The sequence below is a fragment of the Poromitra crassiceps genome (genome assembly GCF_964638095.1).
Source record: "Poromitra crassiceps genome assembly, chromosome: 6".
NCBI classification, from domain to species: Eukaryota; Metazoa; Chordata; class Actinopteri; order Beryciformes; family Melamphaidae; genus Poromitra; species Poromitra crassiceps.
The window spans coordinates 19,461,766-19,476,289 of NC_139627.1; the positions used below are offsets into that span (position 1 = coordinate 19,461,766).

General features: G+C 43.5%; 1 protein-coding gene across 1 annotated transcript in view; it reads left to right on the forward strand.

The window, feature by feature from the left end:
* Positions 1-14,524, forward strand: part of zmym2 (zinc finger, MYM-type 2) — a 51,279-nt gene that overhangs the window by 33,649 nt on the left and 3,106 nt on the right. Inside the window, exons 15-23 of the mRNA XM_083638641.1 lie at positions 181-302; positions 703-853; positions 1,568-1,762; positions 5,459-5,574; positions 7,854-8,040; positions 8,432-8,574; positions 11,137-11,251; positions 12,559-12,801; positions 13,527-13,671. Coding sequence (XP_083494767.1) covers positions 181-302; positions 703-853; positions 1,568-1,762; positions 5,459-5,574; positions 7,854-8,040; positions 8,432-8,574; positions 11,137-11,251; positions 12,559-12,801; positions 13,527-13,671 — 1,417 coding nt within the window. The remainder of the gene's footprint in view (positions 1-180; positions 303-702; positions 854-1,567; positions 1,763-5,458; positions 5,575-7,853; positions 8,041-8,431; positions 8,575-11,136; positions 11,252-12,558; positions 12,802-13,526; positions 13,672-14,524) is intronic.

Here is a 14,524-nt window from a genome sequence, read left to right on the forward strand (position 1 = left end):
GCGGCTCAAAGAAACACGTCGCACATGCGCTTCTACTGTACCAAACATGGACCGCTTCACAACCTGCATGTGATTTATTGTCAGTTACAGAAGCTACAGACTTACTGTACTTGATGCCTTTTTAATGCATCCACCAATTTGCTAATGTAAGGATCTTGTTGTGCTTGTCTGTGTGCTCAGATGTGGACGATGGTGTGAAGAGGGAGTATATTCCGGTGCCCATACCTGTCCCCGTCTTCATCCCCGTCCCCATGAACATGTACTCCCAGTTCACACCCACACCTTTCTCCATGCCTGTACCGGTAAGACACCAATCTTAAGGTAATAAGCCTATATGAGATTATATATGATATATATGATAGCATGGCTTTTAGAAAAAGAAGACGAAAAGACAATGACAAAGGGCCTGGAAAAATTCAGACATTTTGAAAAGGCAACTGATGATGTTGATTATGATTATTTTAAATTATAAGCTACTGAACCCCCAGTCACTCCAGTGGTGATTGGTGCTATTTAGCAGCCAATACTAGTGGCAGATTGTACTAGGCAGCTCCCAGCTGAAGTGTGAGTTAACTGTATGGTGTCTGTGCTGAGAAAGTTCAGCCAAAACCTTCCCCAGGTAAACCGAGATTAAACATGGAGGCCTTTCCATCATGCCTGAGATGTTTCATTGTACCAACCAAAGCCCATGTCCCCGTCCAGGTTGCAGTGCCTGTGTTCCTGCCCACCACCCTCCAGGGGGCGGAGCAGATCGTCCAGACCATCACGGAGCTGAAGACCAAGGTGCCCTCCGACACCGTGGAGGCCAACCTGCTGTCCATGGTCGAGATGCTCGCAGATGTCCAGAAGCCAGGTGCGTTCATTGAGTCTCCAACTCAAACTAGGCTTTGGTCTTTAAACCTACTAACTGTGTAGCCTGTATTGTGTTGACAGTTCGGGCAGCAACCCATGTTAAGGGCTTGCCCAGGAGTGGAGGTGGGATTCGCTCCACCGATCTTGTGTGTGCAAAATGCACGCGCTAACCGCAACCCCAAGAGAGCTAAGCTCCCTTGGCGGAGCTTGTTAATGGGCTTTTATACTGGGGAGTGAGTTTAACCAACTTACTCGCGACCACATGGGACTCACGAGGACTTACATTCGGTTACATATGTGACTTCAAAAGTTCATAAAGCATGTTAATTAAGCCCAATGTCCACCAGAGGAGGTATGGCTCCAGCACGGAAGGTGTGCATGTCCTGGAACAGACTCGTGCCCCATGTGATTCAGCGCTGCAATGTCCACAGTAGCTGCATGGAAGCCGTTTTGACCGCTCCGTTCTTTTTCTGCTTCGGGTCTATTTTTACCGGATTCGCTTACGTCTAACAAGCGTAGAAATGCACTTTATTGACTTGCAGGTGATGCGTACAACTGGATCAAAGGCGTGCCTTTCCTTTCAGGAGACGTTCCGATCCCCGTGCCCCGGCCTTTCCGCTTCGGTGCCGCGTATTGTGGACATTGGGCTTTAGTCTTGGTGAAAGCTGCAGACAAGCTGCTGATGTTGAGAAGTTGTCTTGGTCGTGCGTTTCAGATGTGAAGCCGGAGAAAGTCAAGAGTGAAAAGCATGGAGAGGAGGAGTCCTGCTCAGCCTCCAGCAGCAGCTCTGAGGGAGAGGGAGAGGAGAAGGAGGAAGAGGAAGAGGAGGACAAATATGAGCCTGGCCTGGAGGAGGAAGAGGAGGACAAATATGAGCCTGACCTGGACCTGGAGACGGACTTCCCTCAAGGTAAACACTTGAATTTCTTTTTTTCCAGTCCCTAACTTTAGCTCAGCATGATGGACTTGTCTGTGATCTGTCCCTGCTAGTCCTACCAGTTAAAAACACATGACGAAATATCTGATTATGATCAGTCCAGACTGCAGTTTGCCATCTTTTCATTTTGCTCTGCTCGACTTTGCAAGCATGAGGAACTGCTGACGATCAGATGTCAACATCCCTCTTCCTTCTACCCATAAACCCTTGTTTTTCCGGTCAATTTCTTGCAGTTGGTTCTGAGGATTGAGACTCTCTGTGCCATTATTTGGTGCCACCAGAGTTGTTTGTTCTCACCTGGGCAACAAAACTGAACTAAAGGAGGAAACACTGCAGAGTTGAAATAAACCACTGCAAACATGATGGAAAACTCAGCATCTAATCATGACACAACCCATCTCCAACTCTCGCTGTCCTTCTCATTCACTCGCAGAATACCCGTGCAGTGCGTCGAGTGTATGACATACCCTTAACATTTGTGTCCGGAGCCTCCATGCAGAACGGTGATGTGCGTCGCTGTGTGACCGGTGGAGGCGCAGCATCGCAGGTTCGGCCATAAATCGGCCGACATTTTGCATTCTTCATTCTTATTATAGGATAGGATTCTCTGTTCAGTGAAGTGGCTCTTATCTAACATCTGACTACATGGGGTTTTGTAATGGAGCCACACAGTAGTTGAGATTAAAATTCATCCCCCTGGTTATTTCTGGCCCCGCCGTCGTCACCTCTGTCAGAGCAGAAAGGTTTTGGGGTTTGTTGTACTGTCCAGCGGAGTGGAAGACTTGAACCAAACAGAGGAGCGACCAAGAATCAGGGCTGTGATATTCAGGTTAATTTGAATGTTTTTTCTTAGACATGCATCACTCTAATTCTAGTGATAATGACTGGCGTTGCAGACAGGGTGTAAGTCTAAATATAGGTGTAGTTGGGTCGCTGTGGCTCAGGAGATAGAGCGGGTCGTCCATTAATAAATGCTCCTGATGGCTGCACCAGCACCCGAGCGTGGCAGCTTGCTGCCATCGCTGTGTGAATGGGTGAGTGTAGGCATATTAAAAGGCTTTGGGTAAAAGCGCTATACAAATGCAGTCCATCCATGTAATGTCAAGGTGATGTGGTAAGAGTGGATGTGGAGGGAACTCCAGAAATCATGGAGGTGTCACAGACCTAATTCCACCAGTTGTAAATTGTAGAGTGACACACTGCCCTTTTTTTGTTTGTAGACAATGTTCACACTCCGAGATGTGTCTCTTTCATCTAACATCCCAAGCCATGTTTCTATAATACAAGCAATATTTACCTCAGATTCTGTGTATTGGTCACAATTTTTAGCAATCCTCCAAGCAGCAGTCTCCCAGTGAGAAATTACTACCATTTGTCTACAGCAGGGGTTCCCAAACTTAAGAATGGCCCACTTTGAAATCTGAGAATCTTCCCGGGCCCACCCAACCCTTTAATCACAACTCTGATCAACACACCAGACTAAGATGATGTATTTCCTGGTATGTTTTTTATATTATATATATTTCATTTCATTAAAAGAGCTTGTGAATTTGGGCATAAGGGAAATTAATAATCCATCCATCCACACATAAACATTTCGGCAAAATAGCCTACCCAAAAGCAGATTGCCAACATTTTCTCCCCCCTTACTCATCAGAAGTATTTGCATGCATTAACACATTTGTTAAGACCAAATGTGATGAGCAACAACAGAAGAAATCCACAAGTTATTAATGCTAGGCTGTGAAAAATGCTACCATCTGTAAAGGGGAGACTCGTGGGTACCCATTGAACCAATTTTCAGTTTCAGAGATCAAGGAACCCCTTTGAAATAGTTTTCCCTCGCCCAAATTTACCAATGAATGTCTTAGGTCTTGTAGTTTCCTCTGATAACAGGATCTCCATTGTAGCTTTAAAAATGACCCTGCTACAGCCATTTGATTGCCCCTTGAAAATCGGGAGTGTTGACGGACAACTCGCGGCCCACCTGCAGTACCTCCTCGGCCCACTAGTAGGTTGCGGCCCACAGTTTGGGAATCACTGGTCTACAGTATCAATTGGCTACCATGTAATTCAAGCACTCACCCTAAACAGCAAATGGGATAGTTCATGAACATCCCTAATACATCATGTCATTAGAATTACATTTGTTGACACTGTATTTAAATTGTATTGCACCCTTTTACAAACCCTAGTGCTTTGGATGTTGTCATGTCAAGTATTTGCGCAGCATTATTGTATACTTATAATACTTTACCTTAAGGTCCTTACACACCGAGCACGTTTTTTTCGTGCGATTAATTCGCACGTCAATAATATTTTCCGAACCTATATCAGTCAATGCAACCGTGCATACCAACGGCGAAGTTTCGCCCAGCGTTATTGCGGTGTTTATTTTTTCGAACCACGGTCGATTTTTCAGAAATTCGCTTCCGACGTGTACACATCTGTGGCTGTGATTGACAGGTGGGTCAAAACTCGCATCGCAATTTCGTGCCGTATATTCGCTCTTGATGTGTAAGGACCTAGGTTAAAATGTCAGTGTAGATGGCTGCATTAAAATGTTAGTGTAGATTGCTGCATTCATGTAGGGTAAAATGTTCCCAGCATTCTTAGTTTGTCCTCGTTGTCGTGCTTCTTGGTGTCCTGGTCACCTCCTTTGCAAATTAATTAATTAGTGGTTGTTATGTAACCGCAACTGCTGGACGTTTGGGAAGTCTGGATTGGCTGTGGGCAGCCAGCAGCTAATGTTCCTGTGTGTCAGAGCAGGGAGGCTGCAGAGAAGCACGTTGTCCCTGTTAGCTTGAGCTAAACTTTGATCCAGGCAGGCAGAGACGGGAGCGTCACAGCCTCACAGCCAATCAGCTTAGAGTAGGGAAGGGAAGGGCAAGCAGGCGAGTACCTGCTGAAATCCCACAGCCACTGTGACTACTTGACCAGCAATCAAGAGTTTCAGTTTCAGAGTCTTCACACCTGGTAGTCTTGTTCCCTGGTTCGTATCTGATGCAAGAATGACACATTCATTGCTTAGTTTTTCAGCTGGTTCGGTTTCGCTTTCACAAAGCCAAACATTGAACGGTCCAGAATCCAGATAGGGTCGCCAAACCTCCCGGATTGGCCAGGAGACTCCTAGATTTTTTTTGATAGCTGAAATTATAAGAATGTGTGTGTACGTTGGCCGTTGAGTACGTTGTACGTGGGTTACGTCGTGTGCGTCCATTATGTCAGATGAAGGTTATTTTTATGACTTTTTGCTGGGCTGTGCTTTACTGTGCTGTGCTTTGTGTTTACTGTGTTGGTTTTCTTGGTTGTATTTTGCATATTTAGTAACTGGCAATGTGTGATGAAGGTCAACGGGACTTGCACGTTGCACATTTGAGAGACCGCCTCTTCAACAAGGGCTCAGTCCTTTTGTTTTGGCAACAGAGTGTGATTGCTGTGTTCACACCTGCCCAAACGAACCGCACCAAGGGGAAAACGAACCAGAGTTCAATTTAATAAATGAAACATGGCAACTGTGAAAGCACCCTCAGAATAAAAGGACCAAATGGACCTGACCCCCCTAATGCTGAGTCACTGAACCCCCAAAGCTCAGTCACTGAACCCCTAAATGAATGGGGTAATAATGATTGATTACTACTAACTATTGATCTGGGTGTCCTGTCTCAGCTCCAGACCCGGTTCCGGTCCTGGAGGGAATGGAGGAGGACATGGGCTTCTCTCTGCCCCCTGTCCTGGCAGAGGAGAGGGAGGAGCCAGCACCTCAACCTCAGCCCAGGAGACAGGTACACACACAACACACACACACACACACACACACACACACACACAGAGCATGTCTAGACGGAGCACAGTTATGTCCAGTGATTATAATCCCCTCTGCTGTTCACATCCTGACACTCTGTGATTGGTTTGGTTTTATGAGGACATAATAACCCATGCTGGCTTCTGTGTAGATTGTGTCTGTTTGTTTTTCCATCCACAAATTCAACAGCCATTTTTGCTGTTTCACCACACAAATGACTTTTTAACCCTTTAGAGCCCATTCAGAATTTGAAGAATTGGTTTCTGATGGATGATGGATCTTTCCAATGAAAGCTGACAAAATAAGCTATTTGTGTATGGTGTTTGAGGTGGGACTTCCTGTACTATAAAAGGGAATGCAAGCCTCATTTAGCCTTAGCAAGCGCTATATAGCAGAGCATGAACATTTTTCCACCCTTGGCAAAAGTATTTATCATTTGAACCTAAAATGATAAAACGTAGGCTGCTGATTTTGGTTTACCCACATTTGGTTAAAATGTTAGAGGTTTCCCTTAATGTAAAAGATTGACTACAAGTAAGTATAACGGTTTATATACTATCTGAAAGTACACATTCTCCTCTTTAACATGATGTATAAACTTTTATTGTATAATATTGTCTCAGGCTGAGCACATTACACAGAAAGCAATTATACACACCAATGCCTCCTAGTGGTAGATTTTTGGAATTTTCATCATGGCTGGAACAAGGAAAGATTGAGAGAGAGAGAGCAGGCAGACTTACCATCCACATACAACATTTACCACCAGCATTTGGAAGCTCGCTCCCTCTCTCTCTCTCTCTCACACACACACACACACACACACACACACACACACACACACACACACACACACACACACCAAATGGACACTCACACGCACTTAGTCATCTGCTTAGCACAGTGTCACACAACTCAAATATAACAGACAGTATAGTGAGGATTCCTTCAAGCCAATAGGAACTCCATTATTAGCAAGATGGTGTCTATTTAATCTCCACTTTTTTATATCTTTTGTTTTATGTTTTTGTTAATTTGCACTGTAGAGAGTATTCAGATTGTCACCATTATATATCAGCTCTTTTTTCTTCATTACCACCACCAAGTAGATTATGTTTTCGGTGCCGTTTGACTGTTTGTTGGCAGCATTACGGAAAATCTACTGGGCCGATTTTTATGAAACTTGGTGGAAAGATGTAGCATGGGCCAAGGAAGAACCCATTATATTTGGAGCTGATCTGAATATGATAGCAAACTGGACTATTGGCCTTGACGGAGGTCTGTGCTCTCTGAGTGCACTTCTACCTAGTTTATAAAGGAGTTTCCTTCTTTATATATTCTACAGCAGAGGGAGACATGAAAGACAGGAGATGGAGAAGGCCTGATGTACTATAAAGGCTGTGAGTCAGATTCAAATGCACAATGCTACAAGTACATCCAATCGGATGTATTTGAAATACTAACCTTAGTTCACTGGGATCTGAATATTCCCAATTTTTTCTTCATTTCCTGGGTTTTGGGTTCTTCTGATCGCACAGAGGGCAAAATATAGGGCAGTTTATTCATAGTATGGGAGCATTAAAAAAAATAGGTAACCCTAAGTCCAGAGTTTCTCTCTGTCTTGCTTCTACAAGCTAAGGAATCTCTTTAAATTGAGGTCATCTTATCATTTTGTGTCCTGGAGAAAGTGCCTCCTGTCAGCCTCTCCCCACTGAATAATACCTCCCACATCCTCCTGTTCTGCTCGCTCCATTTTGATCCTGAGAAATATTTATTAGCGATGCACCGATGACAAATTTCTTGGACATTTCCGATTTCCGATCTTTTAATAGGGTGACCTGTCGATTCCGATTTTGTCTGATTCTGATTTTCCTTCATTTTTTTCTAGAAGTGGCTATGCAGCATTGTGTGTGTGTGCTGTTTGCATCTTATTTTCTAGAAGACAGTGCTCGATGGTCCGTCTTGGAGGTGGCTGTAATGTCTGCCACTGGGTGAACAATCGTGCGACGCATGCATGTAAATTTGACCGGCACAGAATAGGTCATATGAGACTGACCGGCCGGTCACCGGTGCATCCCTAATATTTATTTCCTCCTACTTCTCCCCCCTTGCCTAGTCTGTCCTGTCCTTACCTACTCTAATCTAATCTTAGCCTGAACACTATAACAATCAAAGCTAATCTACAGTCTAACCTAAACAACTACGTGCATGTGTGTGTGTGTGTGTGTGTGTGTGTGTGTGTGTGTGTGTGTTTTGCAGGGTAACAAGAGGCAGGCAGTAGAAGGGGACCTGGCTCCATCCTCCTCTCCCCCTCCAGCAGACGGGCACACAGAGGGGCGCTCATTGCCTCTCAAGGCTCGCTACGGCGTCAACGCCTGGAAACGCTGGGCACTGTCTGCTTCTGACCAATCAGATGACACCAAAGGAAAGGATGGCCCCAAACCAGGTGAGCAAGCAAGTATTTGTCAGGCCAGTTACCACATCATAAATAATCTGTATGATCTGCCAATACGTCCACCTTTGATTGAATGTGAAGTTCACACCCCTTCTCTAGGGTTTGTTGAAAGTCATAGATAAATAAATACTTTAATAAGTCTGGTGTACAGTAGCTTCCAACGTGTACTTTACAAATAACAAGGTACATTGTGAGAAATGTAGGAAATCACTAACTGAAAGAGACGTGAGGTTAATGGAAACTGAGTACATTAAAAAGCAACGGCCATAGAAATAGAGGCTGAGAGTACAGATACTCAAACAAAAAGTAAGTAAATGAAAAGTCATGTGTGTGTGTGTGTGTGTGTGTGTGTGTGTGTGTGTGTGTGTTCCAACTCCTGCAGCCCGGTCCAAGAGCAACCTGCTGTCTCTGAGTTCGGGGGAGCTGGACCTGGCTCTGTCCCGCTTCGTCAGGGAGGCGTGCAGGCCCAGCGGGGGGCGCTACGCCCCCGACAGCATGCTCTACCTCTGTCTGGGCATCCAGCAGGTTGGTACTACAAACCACCTATAGAGAGCCGCAGGAACGAGTCCGGAAATCATCGATGCTAACAGTCCTGGTTCTTCACTGTTTTCGCCTATGGGAGTTTTGAATGGGTTTTTGGCGCGATGCTTCTAATAATCTCTCTGGGCAACGCTGGCTTAATCAAACGCGAACCAGTGTTTAGTAATATCATCTTCACACACGAGGACCACTTTTATGAGTTTTGAAGCTTTTACGTGCCGTTAAAAGGGCGGCTAGCTAGCAAACGGCTAAATGAGACTACACTGTTGAGTCGATGGGGATATATATGTCAATAACGTCACCACTTCAAAGGATGAACACGGAAATTCTCTTTCCCTCACCTGGTTCAGCCCGGGGTAATCAGTGCACACATCAACAACAGTCCAGGTTGAGTGCTGACGTGACGTGGAAGCCTATGCGACAGTGTGTAGTTCTGGATTAGCTTAGCTCAAGCTTTTTACTTCTAGGGCTCGCATTTACGCTATAAAACTCATGAAAGTGGTCCTCATGTGTGAAGATTATCCGACTGAACTCTGGTTCGCGTTTGATTAATCTTGCGTTGCCCAGAGACCGTATTTGAAGCATTGCGGCAAAAACCCATTCAAAAATCCCATAGACAGAAACAGTGAAGAACCAGGAAGTCCGGGGCCCCGTTCCAATACCCATACTTCCATACTATTTAGTAGGCAAAAAAAGAATTAGTATGTCCCAATACATAGTATGTCAGATGCAGTATGCCAAGAGTACCAGGATGTTGTACTACATCAGCTCCTATTTCGGAGTATGCATCGATGCATGCTTTGTCAGCCAATCTTCCCCACAATCCTTTGCGCAGCAGGAAGTTACATCTTCTTCTTCTTCTTCTAATGTTTTATGGCGGTTGGCAAACAACTTTTTGTGCATTACCGCCACCTACTGGAGTTACGTCGCACTGACTGAGCTGCGTGTTCATGAATGAGATAATTAACTTTAAGAAAGCCTTGAAATATGTTAAAACCAAACAAGCATGGAGTGTGTACCAAAACATGCATATCTTGATTCCTGTTTAGAACTCTGACTTAATGTTTTTGCTTTATTTATTTTATTTTGTTTATTTGATTGTCTGTTCCAATTTTGTAAATGTTTAGTCTGAATTTTTTGTATAATGTACTGTTTGTTACTGCCAGACTTTGTTTATTGAAAAAAAAAAAAAAAAAAAACTCAAATGTGGCACTGCGGACGTCGGCGGAAGTGAGCAAGAGGTCGGAGTTCAGGAAGCTCACGTGACGACAGATGTAGTGTGTCCCAATAGTATGGATTTTGCATGCATGCTGCACACTACAATCCATACTATGTGAGGGCAGCGGCAGTACATACTACAAGAAAGAAGTACAAGTATGGGTATTGGAACGCAGCCCGGGACTTCCGTGTTCTGACTACAAAAATACGTCATCCCTGCGGCTCTCTATAGAGGGCTTTCAGATGATGTAACACAACCTCTGGCCTATAGAGGGCTTTCAGATGATGTAACACACCCTCTGGCAGTCATATTGGAAGTTCTCAGCTCTGAGAACAAGTGGTTGAGGTTCTTTGGAGTAGAGACTAGGGCTAAAGACAGACAGTTGACTGTGTCACAGTTGGGCCCGGTTTATGGTCGCCGTAGTGAGCCATATATGGCGTAATCGCGTCGGGCGCAAGCCTTCAGCAACCGCTAGCGCATACCTGAAGATTTTTCAGTGAAACAACACAATTTCCTAAAATAATATTTATTATTTATTTATTTATTTATTTATTTATTTATTTATTGTTAACTCTTACATCTTAGTCAAATATTAACATCATTCAAAGTGTAAGAATTATATTGGTTAACTTTTTTCCTATTAAAAAGCCATTGATAGCAATTCTGAAGGGGGGAACTGAAAGTGCGCCATGCGCTTCCAGTAGGACATATATTACTGACGCACATCCCTTCTTGCTCTCACATGCCAGCAGCAGCACAGCATGGTTGAGAGAATGGAGCACAGGATTATCCAAAGTCATCTGGAGCATGGCTTTCTGGCTGAAGTGTAAGGCAAACTTAATCTGTGTTTATACAAACACAATTTTACAAGGTTCAAGTAGGCAAGTGTGAATTTTAAGCAACCTGGTAGCAAATCTGGCATGAAATACTCTAGTTTAAAGTAATGTGTGTTATCCCTATTCTGAGGAAAAACTCCTGTTTCTTCAGTCAGATAGTGCTGTATGTTTTTGATACAGATGTGGTTATTGCTGTGTTTTTGCAGGAGAGAAGAGTTTCTGTTGGTAAAATATTTTAACAGTGAGTCAGGAAAGTGGTTTTCTGTCCCAGGCGTCTGATTGGATGATCCGTGTGTGTCCACTGATTATAACTCATTGCTGTTCACATCCTGAAAAACAGTGTTGATTATTTAAATATGAGGACACTTTTTGGAACGAGAAAATAAGTTTTGTTCTCTGGAAAAACTGTGGGTCAAAGGTCTTCTAACAAAGTGTGTGTGTTTGTGACATGGTGTGTGTTTTTGTGGGATGGTGTGGGGGTTGTGTGTGCAGCATCTCCATGCCAAGGGCAGAAAGGATGACCTGTTCAGTGACCCGTGCTACCAGCGGTTTGGAGAGGAGCTTAACAAAGTCCTGAAGGACTGGCAGCCCAGTGTGCTTCCTGATGGTGAGTGCAGACAAAAAGATGGCTGCCGGCTCTGAAGCTAACAAGCACTGCATGCTGGAGACTTGTCTTGGGTGGATAAATCAATCGGGGTCTCCGACCACACTGGCCTTTAGTTTTTAAGACAAAAACATCTGAATATATTGAGTTATGTTGCACTAAATTGTAAATTACAAAGTTGATCTACTATATCATTGAGAAAGTTTTTAAAATAACCTGTACATGAAACTGCACTGAAAACAATTGATCCACGATGACTGAACTTAATTATTCATTGATTGATTTTAGCTTAGCCTAATACCAGCGAGCACCAAAAGTTAGTTTTGGACACTGGATGGCAGCAGGGACACAGAGTATGTGCATGTCCAAAGTCCTGACAAGGGAAACATTGAAATGGAGAAAAGATCAGACTTGTGTTCTCTCATAGTGGGATCACACGAAAAAGATTTCCGAGGCTAAATTTATCAGGTCGCCTTTGTAAATAAGAATTTTTTCTTAAATGACTTGCCTGGTTAAATAAAGGTTAAATAATAAATAAAATATCACCATTTAGTTGGTGATCATTTCAAACCTTGATCGGCTTGTGTGCTTCTTTTAACCCATCTGAGGTACAAAACTCAGCATTATGGATGTTGTGTTGGATAAAATGTGATTTATGTCCACATGGTTAGGCAGCCATAAGTGCTTAATTGAATGTTTTGTTCTTAATCGAACAATATCCCTTGTTAGTAGAAAGTCATTGTAAATTGCATCATATTAATCAGACCAGCGGTCAGCCGATCAACTGAAAATTTGCAATCTGCATCGACCCGCCCCCGAAGAAATGACGTGTGACGACAATGTTTTTGATTCAGTTTAGTGTCATTATTTTTGCTGTCTTAGGGAAAGGGTGTAACCATAGGCTTTATCAGCCATCTTATTTCTGTAGAGAAGTGTCCAATGATTATAACTCTACTGCTGTTCACATTCTGACTGCTTGTGATTGCACTGTATTGTCATATGAGGACACACACACACACCCATGCACACACACACACACACACACACACACACACACACTGCAGTAACATCGCGTCAAAATATATGAATTACAGATGTGTGCATTAGTGCAAAAATATCAAAGTAGGACATACTCAGAAAATAATGCATAGATATGAACACATCAACATTGTGACATGCATGAAAATGAATGAATATCAAAATAGCCGAAATAGGAGATTATGAAGGCAGAAAAGATAGAAAATGTTGAGTGAAGGATGGTACGTGGATTCTGAAAGCTGTCCTTCATGGTGCTGTGTCCCGGGCTACAGGCTCCCTGTGGGGTCGAGTGGAGGAGTGCAGCCTGTGGAGCAGCAGACAGCTGGGGGGGCAGAACGCGCCCACCCTGCTGCGCTCCCTGGTCTACCTGAACACCAAGTACTTTGGCCTGCGCACCGTGGAGCAGCACCTGCGCCTGTCCTTCAACAACGTCTACGGCCCGGACCAAGTCCACCCCGTCACCAAGGAGACGTCCGTCTGCATCCGCGTGCCTTCCATCTCTCAGGATCACCATGGTGAGTGCATAATGAGGGCTGCTACACCTGGGTATCACTTTGATGATGGATCGGGTTGATACTTGCCTCTCATATGGGCCGGTCAGTGTTCTACCCTGACCACAGCTACAGAAAAAAATATAAAAACTATCTATACAAACCTGGTGTCAACTTTTGTATTTCTTTAGACATTTTATTTATTCATTTAATTAAGTGTTCTGTTTTTTTTTTGTAAATTCTGCGTTTAGTAATGTCTCCCAGCGTTTCTCTACCATTGAACACTGACACTAAAGGAATCTCCTCAGTCTGGTTTCAGTGGCGAGTTGTATTGTCTCAAGGTACCCCAAATGCTGACTCGAGGCTTTTCCACCCTGGTTAGGAGACAATTCAAGAGAAAACGGGGAACTTTTTTCTTTTCTTCTTTTACATTGAATATCAAGAAAAAATATCCGCTACTTCAGTCCAAAAAATATTATCGTTTAAGTATCTTTAAGTATGACATGAGTGTGAAGGCTACAGTTTGCATTCCTTTAAACTTGAATGCAGCCTCCTTTTTCTATCAGCATTTAAATATTTAAGTTAATGGTTAAATGTTTCACATCACTTTCCATGGCCTTTTGAATCATACTGTCAGCTGGATTACCGGGCTAAGTCTCATGCTGTACACTTGTGATGTTGCAGGTTTGAATCCTGCTGACAATCTTAAACAGATGGTAATGCTGTGTGTGCGTCTGTTTGACCTTCAGTGCAAACGGGCTGCAGGAAGAGGAAGCGGCAGGCGGAGGAGGGAGAGCGAGACTACGAGCCGGACGACGACTCGGGAGGCTGCAGCGTCCGCTGTCCTGTGAAGAAGCACGAATGCCACCTCTACGAGCTCTACAGGTCCAAGTGGTGCGTTCAGTCAGCTGACAGGAGCACATGATGCTGAGAGAAACTGTTGTCTAACCTGCCGTCTATCTGCCTGCAATGCTGCCACTGTTTCTGCACATTTTAGCCAATTATAAAGCATCTTTGAGTATTCAGAAAAGCACTATACAAGTCCTATCTATTGTTATTATTATTATTATTATTATAATTAACAACTGAAGCTCTTATGCAGAGTGGCCATAGCAGAATAAGCTTAACAGAAGAATCCACCCTTGTATACTCTTCCACTGCTGTACTGTATATCAATCCATGGTGTCCCAATAGAGAGCCAAAGTGAACGTCACTTCCTGAGTCAGCATGCCTACCAGAGATTTCCATCCACCATTTATTTTCCCATAGACATTTTGGAAAATGCTTATAAAATTGTTTTACTTGTTCAAACCAAACGATTCAGTGACATTTGAAATGGGAGAGACCACAGAACATTTCACTCGGACCAAAATGTTAAAAGAATTGCGGATTTAAAGAAAATATTTTTTTCAATGTTCTTTTTTTATGTTTTTGGTCCGAATGAAATGTTCTATGGTCTCTCCGGATTCTAAATATAGCTGAATCGCTTGGTTTGACCAAGTAAAACTATTTTTAAAAGCATTTTACGAAAAGTCTATGGAAAATAAAATGTCAGATGAAATGCCTTGGTACACGTGCTGTAACGTTCACTTGGGCTCTCTATACATTCCAGGAGTTATTTTGCGAGTGTTGTAATTTACTGTTCAGTGAACCCACTTTCCCTCACCCTGCCTAGTACTTGTACTTTAGTTAATTATTTCCTACATTCGGTGGCTCCATTTGGATCCCTAGCTAATCCTGAGTCCTG